Below are 14,837 nucleotides of genomic sequence, written 5' to 3'. Positions count from 1 at the left end.
TCTAAGTGTGATAAACATTCTAAGCTATTATTTGAAAGTGTCGGTTTTTCCTCAGACTTGGATTGTTAGGCTATCTGGCAGCCTGCATGGCTGTGAGTAGTAACCATGGCAACGCTAAACTGTCAGCCAGGCTCCCTGGTGTGCAGGCTGTAAAGTGAGGGTGTGTAGCACCAAGTGCTTTGCACTTTCTCCAGGAACAGTGACCTTAAAAGCATCCCAGGACCTAAACATAAACAGTTAGTTGGCTGAACCTTGACTCTTGTATCATAAAACTGAGGTTAGGAGTTCGTGCAGAAAGTTAGTTGCTTTGTGTAGGGAGTTATGTGTAGGAATTTGTGCAGGGAGTGATGTCTTTAATGTTATCAGCCAGAGTTTAGCAAGTACCAAAGTTGCTTTATGCCTGACCTTGGTTCAACAATCAGACAACTGGGAATCTGTCCTTGTGAGATTTATTTGGAGGGGCAACTAGTCTACTTTGAATATGCTCTGAGGTTTTAAATCAGCTAATTGTATATAATTATCCACAAGCCATGAAACAAAGTCCTGGCTATGAAAGTATATTTTAGTCATCAAAATTATACAGTATAAGAAGAAATTATCACCAAGTGGTGGTGACACACACCTTTAATCACAGCACTCGGAAGGCAGAGCCAGATGGCTCTCTATGAGTTCAAGGCCAGCCTAGTTTACAGAGTGAGATCGAGGACAAGCACCAAAACTACACAGAGAAACCCTGTCTCAAAAAAACAAAAAGAAGAGGAGGAGGAGGGGGAGGGGAGGGAGAAGAGGGAAGAAGAAGGAGGAGGAGGAGGAGGAGGAGGAGGAGGTGTCTTCCTGTCAATCCACAGAAAAGTGTGCCCAGTATATTCATGAAGAAAGCACACTATTAATCCAGGCTGCATGTATAGTAGCACATGAGAAAATTACAGACAGAAGCAAACAGTATTCACAGTCTATGACCCCATGGTCCTTGCCTAGTAGGGCTCCCCATCAGAGAATTATTCATCTGGTGGGTTGACCTGTTGAGTATTAGTTGTGATCTGCTGTATATTCTTATGGCCTCTGGCAGTAGGCATCTATGTAAAAGGTCAAAACTAGATATGTATTGGGGCACCTAGATTTGAACCAGGAATGTCTTGATATGTAGTCAAAACAGCTCTACCCTGAGCTATAACCCCAGTGTGGCTGGGTGTAGCTAACTCCTCATTAGTACCTCTTCAGCCTTGCTCCCACACCCAAGATATTTACATGGTCATGATCTGCTGTTAATGATCCAGAAATTGACAAGATTTCTACATTGATGTCTCCCATCCCACTTTTCCTCTCCAGCTTTGACTAGACCAACAGAGAGAGAGAGAGAGAGAGAGAGAGAGAGAGAGAGAGAGAGAGAGAGAGAGAGAGAGAGAGAGAGTAAAGGCACCAACTTTGATCTGGAGAAGATGCCTGGCATGGCTTTTTCCATAAGTTCACACAGAGAGATAGGATAAGACCTTCTGGTCCTAGGTCATTAATGACCGTCACATGAAGCTCAGGGAGAGCCTTCTCCATGATCTAAGTCCTCAGAAAGATACTCATTCCATTCCTTGACTTATTCATTCAATAAATACTTAAGTAGCTTGCTAGTGTCTGGACCCTGTCATCAATGTTGGGTACAAACAGGCATTTAAGACATTGACCTTTTATTTCAAAAGAATTTTATTCTAAATTGGAGACAAATAATAGGTGAAATGTTTCCACAGAGGTGGCAGGAGAAGAAGTACAGGGCAGGGGAACCAGAAGCAAGGAGCACCCTGTCTGGGGGTTTCAGGGGGGATTCCTGAGGAGATAAAGGCAAGGACTGCTAGAAGCTGATTCTACACCAAGCCTCCTCTAACCTCAATTTCCTGCAATGAGTGAGTGATCCACCTAGTCACAGCCTTAGAGGGTGTGGTAGGCAACTGTGACCTGGATGGACCTCAGAGAGCAGCACACAGATGGAGCCTGAGTAGAATCCAGCACATAGGTGAACAAATATCAGTCATAATGTGACAACATCCAGGACAAGGGACAATGTAGGTAACAGGGGTTTCATTTGGTTCTTCTTGGACCACACAAGATATTTGATGATCTGGCATCTAAAAGAAAGCCTAAGAAGGGGGCACCTGGATTTGAACCAGGGACCTCTTGATCTGCAGTCAAATGCTCTACCCCTGAGCTATACCCCCACCTGCTTATTAGTGTCTCACAGGCACTCAGAACCTGCATGGCCACTCCCTGGCTGTTAACATCACAGGTACACATGTCAGTGTTCTGCCATCATCTGCTTCCTCCTATGAGACCCATCCCTGAGCTGCCTTGCACATGACTGTCATATCCTCATGAATGACTAGCATCCTCCTGCCTTAGATCCTAGCTGAGGCAAGGGCATTAAATTCAGGAGGCCTGCTTCTACTGACTTCTTCAACTCAACCAAAGGAGCCATATGCAAATACACTGGCTGCTTAGCTGACCTTTGGAGGTGAGTGGGAGTGGGAGTGGAAAAAAGGAAAGTTCTCTGTCCACTGAGAACTTTTTGGTCAGACTCTCCAGGAGGGACACAGGGTCTGATGTGTCTCTAGCAAGCTCTGTGGACAATTCTGACTGACAAACTATTTGGTATTATCCTTTTTTTCCCCTCTGCCTTTCCATGTTGTAGATGTGAAATAAAAAGACAATGGTTAAATTAAGGACAAATAAAACAACTCTTTCAAACAACTCTATCAGGCTTGAATTACCATGTCCTTCCCCATAGACCTACCTCAGGACACCCAGAATTCATGCATGCCCAGCATACTGCAGCCTTTGCTGCTCAGCAGTGTGTGGCCTCAGTTGAGAATCACTTGCAGGGCTGGAGTCCTGGTTTTTTTTTTTCCTTTCCACTAGGTTTCCTAGTGGCTGTACCCAGCAGGACTGCATGGGAGGTTGATTGGACCACGGACCTGGGTACCAAGTGACTGTAACTAGCAAGGGTAAGGTCTTTTGCTCCGCCCCTTGGCATTGTTATAAATAGATCTTTGGAATAAAGTTCTGAGCCTGTGGATAAGGATCCAGGCTCACGTGAGTCTATCCTGTGTTTTCTTTCTGTTTCTTTACTCTCTATTTCTAACTAAGTCTCTTATCCCTCATTCCTCAAGAATTCCTGGGGTAAATAAGTGTGGGGGCTGGTCCTCCACACTCACCCTTGATGTTCTCTTCCCACTGCTGTGGACTGTTACTTTAACTGTGCACAGATGTGTTACATTTGTTTGCATTGCAGAATATTACTTTAACTATGTAAAGGAATATTGCATTTGTTTATGCTGCATTTGTTTAACTAGGCCAAGATGTGTTACTGTTTTACCTTGCCTCCCTAAGGCACCTGATTAATCTAATAAAAAGCAGAATGACCAATAGTTTGGCAGAGGAGGGATAGGCGGGGCTGGTGGGCAAAGAGAATAAATAGGAGGAGGAGAGAACAAGAGGAGAGAATGATGAAGAGGGAGATGCCCCAAGTCAGACAGCCAGGAAGCCTCCAGACAGACAGACACAGAGTAAGCAGGAAAGTAGGACATATAGAATGAAAGAAAAGTAAAAAGCCCAGGAGTAAAACGTAGAGGGAGAAAAACAGGTTAAAATAAGTTATAAGAGCTAGTTGAGACAAGCATAAGATAAGCCTAAGCATTCATAGCTAATTTGTAGGAAATTTGTGGTCTCTGTGTCATGATTTGGGAGCTGGCAGTACAAGAGAAAGTACACTCCACCTCACTCTGGCCCTAACTTGCACTGAGAATCACATCTAGGGCTTTCACCCTCTGCTCTCCTGCCTTTATTTGGAAGAAAATCTCAAATTCACAGCGATTTTTGCCCCATGCTTGCCCCAAACCAGCAGCTCGGCATCAGTAGGGACCAGAGCTCAGCCCTAGGACTACACTGACTGGGGTCAGGTATCTCTGCCATGTGGCCCCTTCCTCTGCCTAAAAGACCACACAGATGCTAAGGATGTAAGAAAGGACCACAGCCAAAAGATAGTCTGTGGAGACAAAACTGGGGAGGGTATCAGGGAAGCTATAGCACAACTTTTGTGATTGGCATAAGATGACCAGGGCAATCACAGAATGCTATTTCTTGGGAAAATATTTATTTAAATTTATCTAGTAAATATACTTCCGGTGTATATTTCATCCATAGAACAAGACTTTCTCAAAGGAATAAAACCATTACTCCAAAACAAAGCTCAGAGGCCTCATTGGTGAATTCCTACAAATATGTAAGCAGATAACACAGAGATTACCACTGCTCATCTCACTGTGAGCACAAACTTAGTCTTCAGACTTCTAGTCACTGATGAGGCAATTCACAGGAGAGACAGAGACACTGTGACCCAGCACTGTGCTGATTTGATTCTGTGTTTGGTCTTATGGAATCCTAGTCTCTCTGCAGAAAGAGCTGAGGCCATTAACACAGTGTGTATGAGGAGGCTGCAAGTTTCCTCTATGTCTTCAGTAAAAACAGCAGGCAGAGGAGCTGTCCATGGTATGCACCGGAGATCCAGCATGGTCAGGCTCTGCTTGGCCCTTCACACTGAGCTGTGACAGCAGCTGCCAAGGAAGTTGGGATCTTTGGTGAGAAGTTTATTACAAGGAGTAACACTTAAAACACGGACACATGGCTGCCAGAGCACAGATGCTAAGCCTTTAGAACTGATGCCAGTCATGAGCCACCGCTGGATACAAACCAGACCCACGAACAGCCCATTACCCCTGTGCTCTATGGAATCCATATGATCTATGTCTCTGATGAATCATATCTGACAGCTTGGGATCCCGCATCCCCAGCTCTGATGAACCAATAGGATGTCTCCATCTATGGTGGAATACCAGTCCAGTTTCCCCTACTCCATTTTTGTTAGGGTCCTTTGCCTGCTGCCCACAGCGTCAGTGTGTTGACCTCCATACTCTGACTGAGAAGAACTGATGGTTGTTTATAATAAAACACTGCTTTTCTAGGTTTAGAGAAGTCACTCTGTGTTCTTAAAAATGCTAAAAACTTGATCACCTTTAAGACAGGAGAGGCAATGGACACACAGAGCGAGCTGTCACAGTCTTACACTGATGAAGAATATGGCAGGAGATGGCAGAGCTCTGCTCTCACTGGGTGAATCCCAAGCCATATGAGACAAGAGAGAAAATACATCTGTTCTGTAATTGTGGTCAGTTAGTATTTAAAAAGAAACCATGGAAAGGGGGCACCTGGATTTGAACCAGGGACCTCTTGATCTGCAGTCAAATGCTCTACCCCTGAGCTATACCCCCACCTGCTTATTAGTGTCTCACAGGCACTCAGAACCTGCATGGCCACTCCCTGGATGTTAACATCACAGGTACACATGTCAGTGCTCTGCCATCATCTGCTTCCTCCTATGAGACCCAGCCCTGAGCTGCCTCTGCACATGACTGTCATGTCCTCATGAATGACAAGCATCCTCCTGCCTTAGATCCTAGCTGAGGCAGGGGCATTAAATTCAGGAGGCCTGCTTCTACTGACTTCTTCAACTCAACCAAAGGAGCCATATGCAAATACACTGGCTGCTTAGTTGACCTTTGGAGGTGAGTGGGAGTGGGAGTGGAAAAAAGGAAAGTTCTCTGTCCAGTGAGAACTTCTTGGTCAGACTCTCCAGGAGGAACATATGGTCTTGTGTGTCTCAGCAAGCTCTACAGGGAATTCTGACAGACTACTGGGTGTAATTCCATCCCTGAGCTACACCCCCACTGGTACCAGTGGACCCAGTTAATAAATTTCACTATAAATTTAAATTACACATCCTCTCAGACCTACTTTCCAGAAGCAGCCAGACCTGACTGGTGAGATGCCTTCCTCAGCTCTGAAGCTTTCCAAGTCTATATTATTTTTCTTTTAATCTTTATTTATTCTTTTCTCATACAATACATCCCAACTGCAGCCTACCTTCCCTCCACTGCTCCTGGTAACCGACCCCCACTTTCCCTCTCCCTGAGAGCCAGTGCTCCTAAATTTCCCTTCAGAAATGAGCAGTGATATCAGCTGAACACAGCATAACAAGGTGCAATATGACCAGGCAAAAACCCTCATATCAAGGCTGGATAAGTTCCCCAATAGGAGGAAAAGGGTCCCAAGAGCATGGAAAAGAGTCAAAGACACCTGCACTCCCACTGTTAGGAATCCCACAAAACCCCTACTAAACAACCACAGCATGTCTGCACAGGACCTAGCACAGTTCCATGCAGATTCCAGGATGCGGCTTCAGACTCTTTGAGCCCCATAAGTGCTGCTTATGTGACTCTGTGGGCTGTCTTCCCCAGTGTACTCCACCCATCTGGCTCCTACAATCCACCCGACACCCCTCCCCTTCTTCCCTGAAAACAGAATGGCTGCCTCTCAGAGCCTCTCACAGTGCCCTAACCTGCACCATCAGCAGCAACACTGCAGGATCCCTCTCTCCTGGTACAGCAGCTGTGCCAGGCTTTAGCCTTTGAGGATGAAGCAAGTGAGTGGTGGGCTCTGGAGGGGGAAGAAGTTCCTGTGGGAAATGTCCACCCCACACAGACAGTCTGGTTCTGGTATTTTTCTACTTAGTTCTGACCACATGTTCACCAGAGAGCCACCAAAAGAGATAATTTATTGTTCAGCTTTCCTTTCTAGTTCCTAGACACCAGCTGTCTATACGGCTGCTGTGCCTGTAAAATTCAGACGAATTCTCCACCATAGTCCTTGCCTTCTCTTTAAGAACCCAACAAAACCAAAGAAATTAGATATATGCAGGAAGAGAGGAGACATAAGAATGGAAGGGACATGGAGCTTATAGGAAGTGATGAGAAGCAGCCATATATCCACATGATAGGCTGGACTATAGCTCCCAGCTCTGCTGAGGACCATAAGTGTAATAAATGCATAGGACTGAGTGTATGATAACTCCATAGATAAAATCATAAAGAAATAAACTTTTAGTAGGGGGCACCTGGATTTGAACCAGGGACCTCTTGATCTGCAGTCAAATGCTCTACCCCTGAGCTATACCCCCTTCCTGTCAGACATGTTTAATAAGTGCCTTTTACCTTCATAGTCACACTCAACATTCATACAACTTATATTTTTACTTGGTAAGACTAACCCTGCTGCTTCCATAAACTCAGCCCATAGAGGTCCCTCTCCAGTCCCCAGTGACTCCAACTCTACCCCTTGTTGTCATGTCAGCACCACACAGAGAGAGAGAAAGAGACAGAGACAGAGAGACAGAGATCTCAGCCTGTGGGAACAGAAACAAAGAGACATAATCTACTATAAAGAACTTCAGATTTACATGTCTGGTTTCTCCAGTTATACACAAGCCCTCAGTGTGAAGGGACTCTGCCTAACTTCTTTGGGGAACAGTGGGGTACCTGCATGTGAAAACATCTCTCCAGCCCATGGATGATCTGAGTGTTGCCCCTGAGGGTATTTGCTGGGTAGATGGTGAAGACATCTCTTCAGGCCTGAGTGGGTCATCGAGGACCTCCTACAGCAGAGCAGGAGGATGCAGACGGTCAGAGAACACTGAAGCTTTGGCCTCTACCCTGGCCTTCAGATCAATCACCACTCCACAAACTCATTGCCACATATTAATGTCAACATATATGGCACAATTTAAATATTTTAAAAACTCATTATTGTAAAAGATTATTAAGAAAAATAAACACAACACTCCTCCGAGTTCTTTTCTTATTGCTCCTGTCACCCAAAGGGAGCCAGTCTCCAAAGGTTTCCCTGTCTCTTCTAGTCTATCCTGTGCACTTATGTAAAATGCATACGGGATGGCAGGTCTGATTTAATCAGGTCTAGACAACAGTAACTAACTTACTTGTAGAAGAGGATTATAACTTTCATGTCTTCTTCCATTCTCACTTTCCCATTACATTCATGTCCCACCCTTTAGTTGGATGACCTTCTCTGTTTTTATCATGATGACTTGTCAACACTGTGTATGGTGGATGTGCATCATTCTAAACAGGACAAAGACATCGGGTAGAACTTTTGATTTTCCTGAAGTTAATGGTAATCTTATGTTTAAACTGTTTCATTTTCTTTAAATATCTCCATCTTCCACACACCCTGAGTCCTCCATGAAATGATTTCCAGAATAATATTCCATGCATGGAAACATTTCTACTGTCTAATGAACATTTCTACTTTCTGTTTTCCAGGAGTGACCTGGCTCCTGATCCTTTTGTTCTGGTTGTCCCCAAAGGCCTGCTGCATGGTCAAGGGCCCTGTGACTTCCTTCACCATGACATTCTTCTTTTCCACCATCTCTTCTGTGTAGCAGTGTCTCTTTCCCAGATTTTGATCTTGGATGTTTCTTAACAAAAATGACACTCCTTCTTTGGGAGATGAACCCCTCATGTGAGTTGTGAATGGATGTAAAATTTATAGCCTTTGTATGTCTGATAAGGCATATAATTCTCCCCACACATTTTACTAATACTCTGTATATTTAATTTAAGGATTTTTTTTCATAAAATTATGTGGCGGTTTGAATGAGAACTACCCCAATCGGTTCATATATTTGAATGTTTGGTCCCCATTTGGTGGACTGTTTAGGAAGGATTAGGAGGTGTGGCCTTGTTGGAGGAGATGTGTCACTGGGAAGGGACTTTGTGGTTTCAAAATCCCATATCAGGTCAGTCTTACTCTCTGCCCCCTGCTTGTGGATCAGATGTAAACTGTCAGTTAACTGCTCCAGTGCCTTGCTTGTTTCCCACCATGATGATCTAACCCCATGCTATTGTAAGCAATCCTCCCATTAAATGCTGTCTTTATAAGTTGCCTTCATCATTGTGTTCCTTCATGGCACTACAACAGTATAATAACTATATATGTAACAATATAGTAACAGAATAGTAAGTGAGACATTGATATCAGGGCCTGAGTTATTGCTATGACAGACCTGACCTAGCTGCTTGTTGGAGGATTATGGAAGATGTTGGGACTTTGGATTAGAAAAGCAGTTGAATAGTGTAAGTGGAGTTTATGGGCCATGCTAATAGTAACTAAGAAAACAGTAGTGCTCGGAGAAATGTGGCTGTGGTTTTCCAGCTCAAAAGATTGCAGAGGGGAAGAATACTAAAATTCTTATGATAGATTGACAAATAATGTGGCCACCTTTTGCTCTTGACTAGAAATCTGCCAGAGCCTAAAGTGAAGAGTTTTGGACTAATGTTGTCAGAGGCGATTCCAAGACAGCCTGGTGTTGACTGTGTCATGTGGTTCTTACTGATCCTCTTCTGCAGATCTACAGTGAAAAGGAGCAGGAGGTGCAAAATAACATACAAATGGATGACACTGGTTCCTTGGAGCCATCTTCCACCTTTGCCTCTTAAAACTATTCTACCTCTTCTTCACTGTAGAACCCTGTGATTTGAATAGAGGGGGTTGATGAAGGCATCCCATTTAGGACTGAAGGCTCCAAAGTCTGTCACTCTCTGTCCAGTTTGGGTCTCTGTGTTCATTTCCATCTACTGCAAGGAGAAGCTTCTCTGATGTGGACTGAGCAAAGCACTGATCTATGGGAATAGCAGAATGTCATTAGGAGTCATTTTATTTCTATGTTCCTTTAGCAAAAAAAAATAGTAGTGGATTTCCTCCAAGGGCTCGTGCCCCAGCTAGTCTCAGGTTCAAGGCCATTGTAGCAGTGTCGGATATGGGTTCCATCTCATGGAGCGGGCCTTGAACCCAAAGTTTTAAGAGTTGTGGTTGTGCTGGGTGGTGGTGGCACACACCTTTAGTCACAGCACTCTGGAGGCAGAAGCAGGGGGATCTCTGAGTTCAAAGCCAGCCTGATCTAAAGAATGAGTTCCAGGATTGCCAAAACTACAGAGAAACCCTGTCTCAAAAAACTAATAAAATAATAATAATAATAATAATAAATTCAAACTTGTGATTACTCCCATAACACTCGTGTCACTATTGAACCAAGATGTCTTGTAGGCAGATGAATGTTATAGGTCACAGGGTTTGTATCTGGGTGATATTGATGATTACCTTTCTCCTCTGGTAATTACTGGAGTGCCTTCAAGCACCATGAATGCTTGTCAAGACGGATGAGGAAGCTGAACACCAGTTTAACTTCTCCATGTTTTACAAGGTAAGTAAGTGCTGTCTTCAGAGAACCAGACTCCCTCAAGATCGAGCTGTACTACTCTTGGATATCTACCCAAAGGACTCTCCATCTACTGAAGAGATACTTGCCCATCCATTTTCATTGCTGCTCTGTTCATAATAACCAGAAATTGGAAACACCCTTGATATTCATCAACTGATGAGTGAATAACAAAAATGTGGTACATTTATATAATGTAATTATTCAGCCATTTAAAAAACGAAGTTTTGAAAATTTCAGGAAAATGGATGGAGCTAGAAGCAATCATCCTGAGTGAGGTCCAATAACCCCAAAGACAAAAATATTGAATGTTTTCTCTTATGTGGAGGTAAGCTTTTAAACATTTGATCTGTGAGTTACAACCCAAATAACCACAGAGGTTAGGTACCTATTAGCGAACCATGTGGTGGGAGAGGATCTACCAAGGAAGGGAAATAGAATAAGTACTATTTAGATATAAGGGTAAATAAGAAGATTTAATAGGGAGAGGGATGGGAGAGAAGGGAAAGAGAAGGACTGTGGGGAGGGACATCTAACACCGGTCTTTTGACAACTTACCTGGAAGTCTACTACAATAGAAGATTCCTAAAATACATACCTATATGAAATGAATTTAAATGCCACTAAGTAAAACCTCCAGTGCCAGGAACGGGTTATATCTTATTGAATTGGTAGCCACAAGTGTTCCATGAAGCGCCCAAACAGCACCATTTATTCGCAAGTCTATTGGTTGTTCTCCACAACCTAATGGTAAGACCTTATTGCTGAGGAAAAAATATTACCCTTTGAAAATATTTTCATTAAATTTTGAGAATTTCATACAATGTATTTTTATTATATTCACCTTCAACGCCTTTTTTTAACTCCTACTCACAGATCCATCCCACCTCACACCCCAAGATTTGTCTTCTCCCATTTGTGCTATCAACAAGCTTCTGGTGTGGGGCCATCCACTGGAATATCATTGACATACCATGAGTTACACATTTAGAGAAAACTGTTTTATATTCCTCAAGAGCTATCAATTACTTTACACCCAACCCTGAGCTTGGCTTCTCCGGGTGGGTGTGGAGGATGAGCGGAATGCAAACTTCCAGCCATTAGTGCTTCTGTCTCAGCTGTGAACTAGGATAGGCTGGTGCTGGTCATGAGGAGGAGGCACACAGGTGTGCATTTGGCTCAAGGCTGGGCCTCACAGGAGAAAGCAGATGACAGCAGAGTACTAGCACATGTCAGGGAGTGAACACACAGGTTCAGAGATGTTTATTAGATATACATGAAGCAGATGGGGGCATAGCTCAGGGGTAGAGCATTTGACTGCAGATCAAGAGGTCCCCGGTTCAAATCCGGGTGCCCCCTTCCTAGTGTCTCTTTTAGATACAAGAGACCAAATCTGAAGTATGGTTAACACAGAGGCGACTAATGCACTGTGTTCCCATGTGCTCTGTATTCTGCTCAGGCCTGGTCCCTGTTCTCCTCTCTGAGAGAGGCTAGTACAGGACTCATTGAGAAACATCCAGGTGACACTTATGTTGTGACATATGCTGGCCTCCAAGGCTCTGTAATGCTCAGTCCTTGAGGAAGTTGGTATAGAGTCCCTCTTGAGACCACAGAAGGGACACTCCTTACATGCTACTCCCCCTAGCCTGTGCTTTGGCTCCTGCTACTTCTGAGAAAAGATTAGGATCCATGAATTTGTCTCCTATTTAGACTAACACTCGGAGGAAAAGGGGAATGGCTGACCTCACTTTGTGTCCTCAGCATGGTTGATAGTGACCAGAACATAGGAAGCTCCATGGGTGTTTGTTGAGTGAATGAATGATGAAGGGAAGTAAAGGGCCCCCTCCTGATATCTTTGAGTACAGATAAAGTTCTCTTTGGCAAAAGGTTTCAATCATTGAAACCCAGAACCATCAGCTCTAGTCTTGGCCACTTAAGGAAAATTGAGTGTAAACTTAAGGAAAACACCACAGTCAAGTGTCCGTTTCAGGCACAAAGGTGATGTCTTTGACACATATGAGACAATGGACATTGAGATGGACTGACTAAGGTTGAAGAGAAGGGTGGAGGGCAGACTTTAATAGAAAAATCTTGCCAGGTCAAGATCATTAGGAGGAACCAGTTGATTGTGAACATGTAGGAACCTGGGTGTGGTGCCAAGGTTGAAGAGATGCTAATGAGAAGTTACCTTACCTATAAGTGGGGGTATAGCTCAGGGGTAGAGCATTTGACTGCAGATCAAGAGGTCCCTGGTTCAAATCCAGGTGCCCCCTTGCTTAAATTTGATTTTTATTATTAATTTATCATATGCACCTTGAGAAGGACCTCAGTAAAGCTAGGAGGTCTCCATTAGTTGAGGTTTATTGAATGAACTCCAGAGCCTCCCTCTCTAGGTGCCATAATACAGAATAATTTGATGTCCTATAGATGATGACTTAGCCTCTTAACAGAACCCTCACCCAAGGGCCCAAACACTTGTGATTATGAATCCACACTCTATCCCGATTACCACGATGACCAGAAACAGAAAATGATGGAAGGACAAATCAAGGAAGATATGGACTTCCATCAGATTTGGTAAGTACTGGGCACAATGGATGAAAAATGAACTCAATAGCAAATGTCAAAAAAAAAATCTAAGACCAAAGGGAAGATCTTAAAAACCTGGGCTACAAGGAGCAGGTGATGCTTACAGGACAAGAAATCCCCATGACAGTAACCTCTCAACAGCACTCCTTGACACGAGGAGACAATAAGAAACATGGTTGGACAGAGCTCCAGCCGAAGGAGAAGGGGGGTAAGTAAGGAGGTGCCCATACCATGGCTCTTACAAAGCAGACTGCCCACAAATCCACCGGTGGCAAAGCACCCAGGAAACAACTGGCTACTAAAGCCGCTCTCAAGAGTGTTCCCTCTACTGGAGAGGTGAAGAAACCTCATCGTTACAGGCCTGGTACTGTGGCACTCCGTGAAATCAGACGTTATCAGAAGTCCACTGAACTTCTGATTCGCCAGCTCCCCTTCCAGCGTCTGGTGCGAGAAATTGCTCAGGACTTCAAAACAGATCTGCGCTACCAGAGTGCAGCTATTGGTGCTTTGCAGGAGGCAAGTGAGGCCTATCTGGTTGGCCTTTTTGAAGATATCAACCTGTGTACTATCCATGCCAAACATGTAACAATTATCCCAAAAGATATCCAGCTAGCACACCGCATACGCGGTGAAGGTGCTTAAGAGTACACTATGAGGGGATACATTTCATTCTCGAAATTTTTTTCCTCTTCTTCCTGTTATCAGTAGTTCTGAATGTTAGATATTTTTTCCATGGGGTCAACAGGTACCTAAGTATATGATTGCGATTGGAAAAATAGGACACAGAAATCAGGTATTGGCAGTTTTTCCATTTTCATTTGTGTGTGAATTTTTAATATAAATGTAAGATGTAAAGCATTAATACAAGCAAAATGTTTCAGTGAACATATTTCAACAGTTCAACTTTATAACAATTATAAATAAACTGTTAAAATTTTATGGACAATGCCAGCATTTGGATTTTTTAAAACAAGTAAATTTCTTATTGACGGCAACTAAATGGTGTTTGTAGCATTTTTATCATACAGTAGATTCCATCCATTCACTATGCTTTTCTAACTGAGTTGTCCTACATGCAAGTACATGTTTTTAATGTTGTCTGTCCTCTGTACTGTTCCTGTAAGTTTGCTATTAAAATACATTAAACTAAAAAAAAAAAGAAGAAGAAGAAGAAAGAAAGAAACATGGTTGGGGCTCCAGCACACCTCTGACCAACAGCTCAAAGGGAGGTATCCCTGCCTGGAACTGGATGTTTTATTTGGCAGTCTATAGCTTCTCAGATGAGCATAATCCCCTGTGTGGGGCAATTCCAATTAAACTCTGGTGTCCCAGAGGTCCCCAGGACAATACAGGCTGTTGCCGTTGCTCTCAGACACTCACCAGAACTTAGTGACAAAACCCTATTGCTGAAGACACCACATATATTAGTCACAGCACATGGGGGACCAAGTTGGTTCTGACCTGGAAGCTCCCTCCCTGTTGGCTAGCTTTGTTCCAGCTGGAAAGTGCTTTGCCAGTGACTTATGACCTTGTACGTGTGCACACTCACCTCATTAGCACCATATCTCTACCGCCTCACCCAAGGATGCTCTGTGACTTCTCACCTCCAGTGCCCGAGGCAACCTGTCTCACCACTAATGAAAATCAATATTCAAGAGAGATGGGGCCATTGTAAACTTCCGACATCGGTGATTGTGTGTGTGTGTGTGTGTGTGTGTGTGTATTTGTTTGTGCATGTGCATGTATGATGTATTTGTACATGAGAGCATGTGTATGCCATGGAGTAGGTGAGGAGGTCAGAGGAAAGCCTGAGGTGTCACACTTCACCCTCGGTTTTATTTGAAGCGGAGTCCATCTCATTACTACAAACTAGGCTGCCCACCCCAGGAAGGACTCTCCTGCCTCCATCTGCCATCTTTCACTAGGAGTGCTTGGAGTACATACATGTGACCCCACATCTTCTTCCATATAGGATATACATATGTGGGCATGTATCCAAACTGAGATTTTCAGGCTTGTGCAGAAAGAGCTAATGCCTGCTGAGCTATCTCACTAGACAGCGTTGTGGGAATTTGATGTT

The 14,837-nt window shown here is 43.8% G+C and overlaps 2 protein-coding genes and 5 non-coding genes across 7 annotated transcripts in view; 4 read left to right on the top strand and 3 right to left on the bottom strand.

Annotated features, from left to right (window-relative positions):
- Znf746 (zinc finger protein 746) overlaps positions 1–14,837 on the top strand; it is a 279,080-nt gene that overhangs the window by 199,012 nt on the left and 65,231 nt on the right. The window lies entirely within an intron of this gene.
- On the bottom strand, positions 2,133–2,204 carry Trnac-gca (transfer RNA cysteine (anticodon GCA)). Its single transcript has one exon. It is a non-coding gene; the product is annotated as a tRNA-Cys (tRNA).
- Trnac-gca (transfer RNA cysteine (anticodon GCA)) lies at positions 5,238–5,309 on the bottom strand. Its single transcript has one exon. It is a non-coding gene; the product is annotated as a tRNA-Cys (tRNA).
- Trnac-gca (transfer RNA cysteine (anticodon GCA)) lies at positions 6,983–7,054 on the bottom strand. The gene has a single exon. It is a non-coding gene; the product is annotated as a tRNA-Cys (tRNA).
- LOC121827948 (histone H3.3C-like) lies at positions 9,716–13,399 on the top strand. Its single transcript, XM_042273180.2, has one exon. It carries the CDS (start codon positions 12,989–12,991, stop codon positions 13,397–13,399), a length of 411 nt encoding a protein of 136 aa, XP_042129114.1. The 5' UTR covers positions 9,716–12,988.
- Trnac-gca (transfer RNA cysteine (anticodon GCA)) lies at positions 11,456–11,527 on the top strand. Its single transcript has one exon. It is a non-coding gene; the product is annotated as a tRNA-Cys (tRNA).
- On the top strand, positions 12,370–12,441 carry Trnac-gca (transfer RNA cysteine (anticodon GCA)). The gene has a single exon. It is a non-coding gene; the product is annotated as a tRNA-Cys (tRNA).

This window comes from Peromyscus maniculatus, chromosome 3, assembly GCF_049852395.1.
Source record: "Peromyscus maniculatus bairdii isolate BWxNUB_F1_BW_parent chromosome 3, HU_Pman_BW_mat_3.1, whole genome shotgun sequence".
Taxonomy (NCBI): domain Eukaryota; kingdom Metazoa; phylum Chordata; class Mammalia; order Rodentia; family Cricetidae; genus Peromyscus; species Peromyscus maniculatus.
Note: the sequence above shows the minus strand (reverse complement) of the source record. Positions and strands in the feature narration are given on the sequence as shown.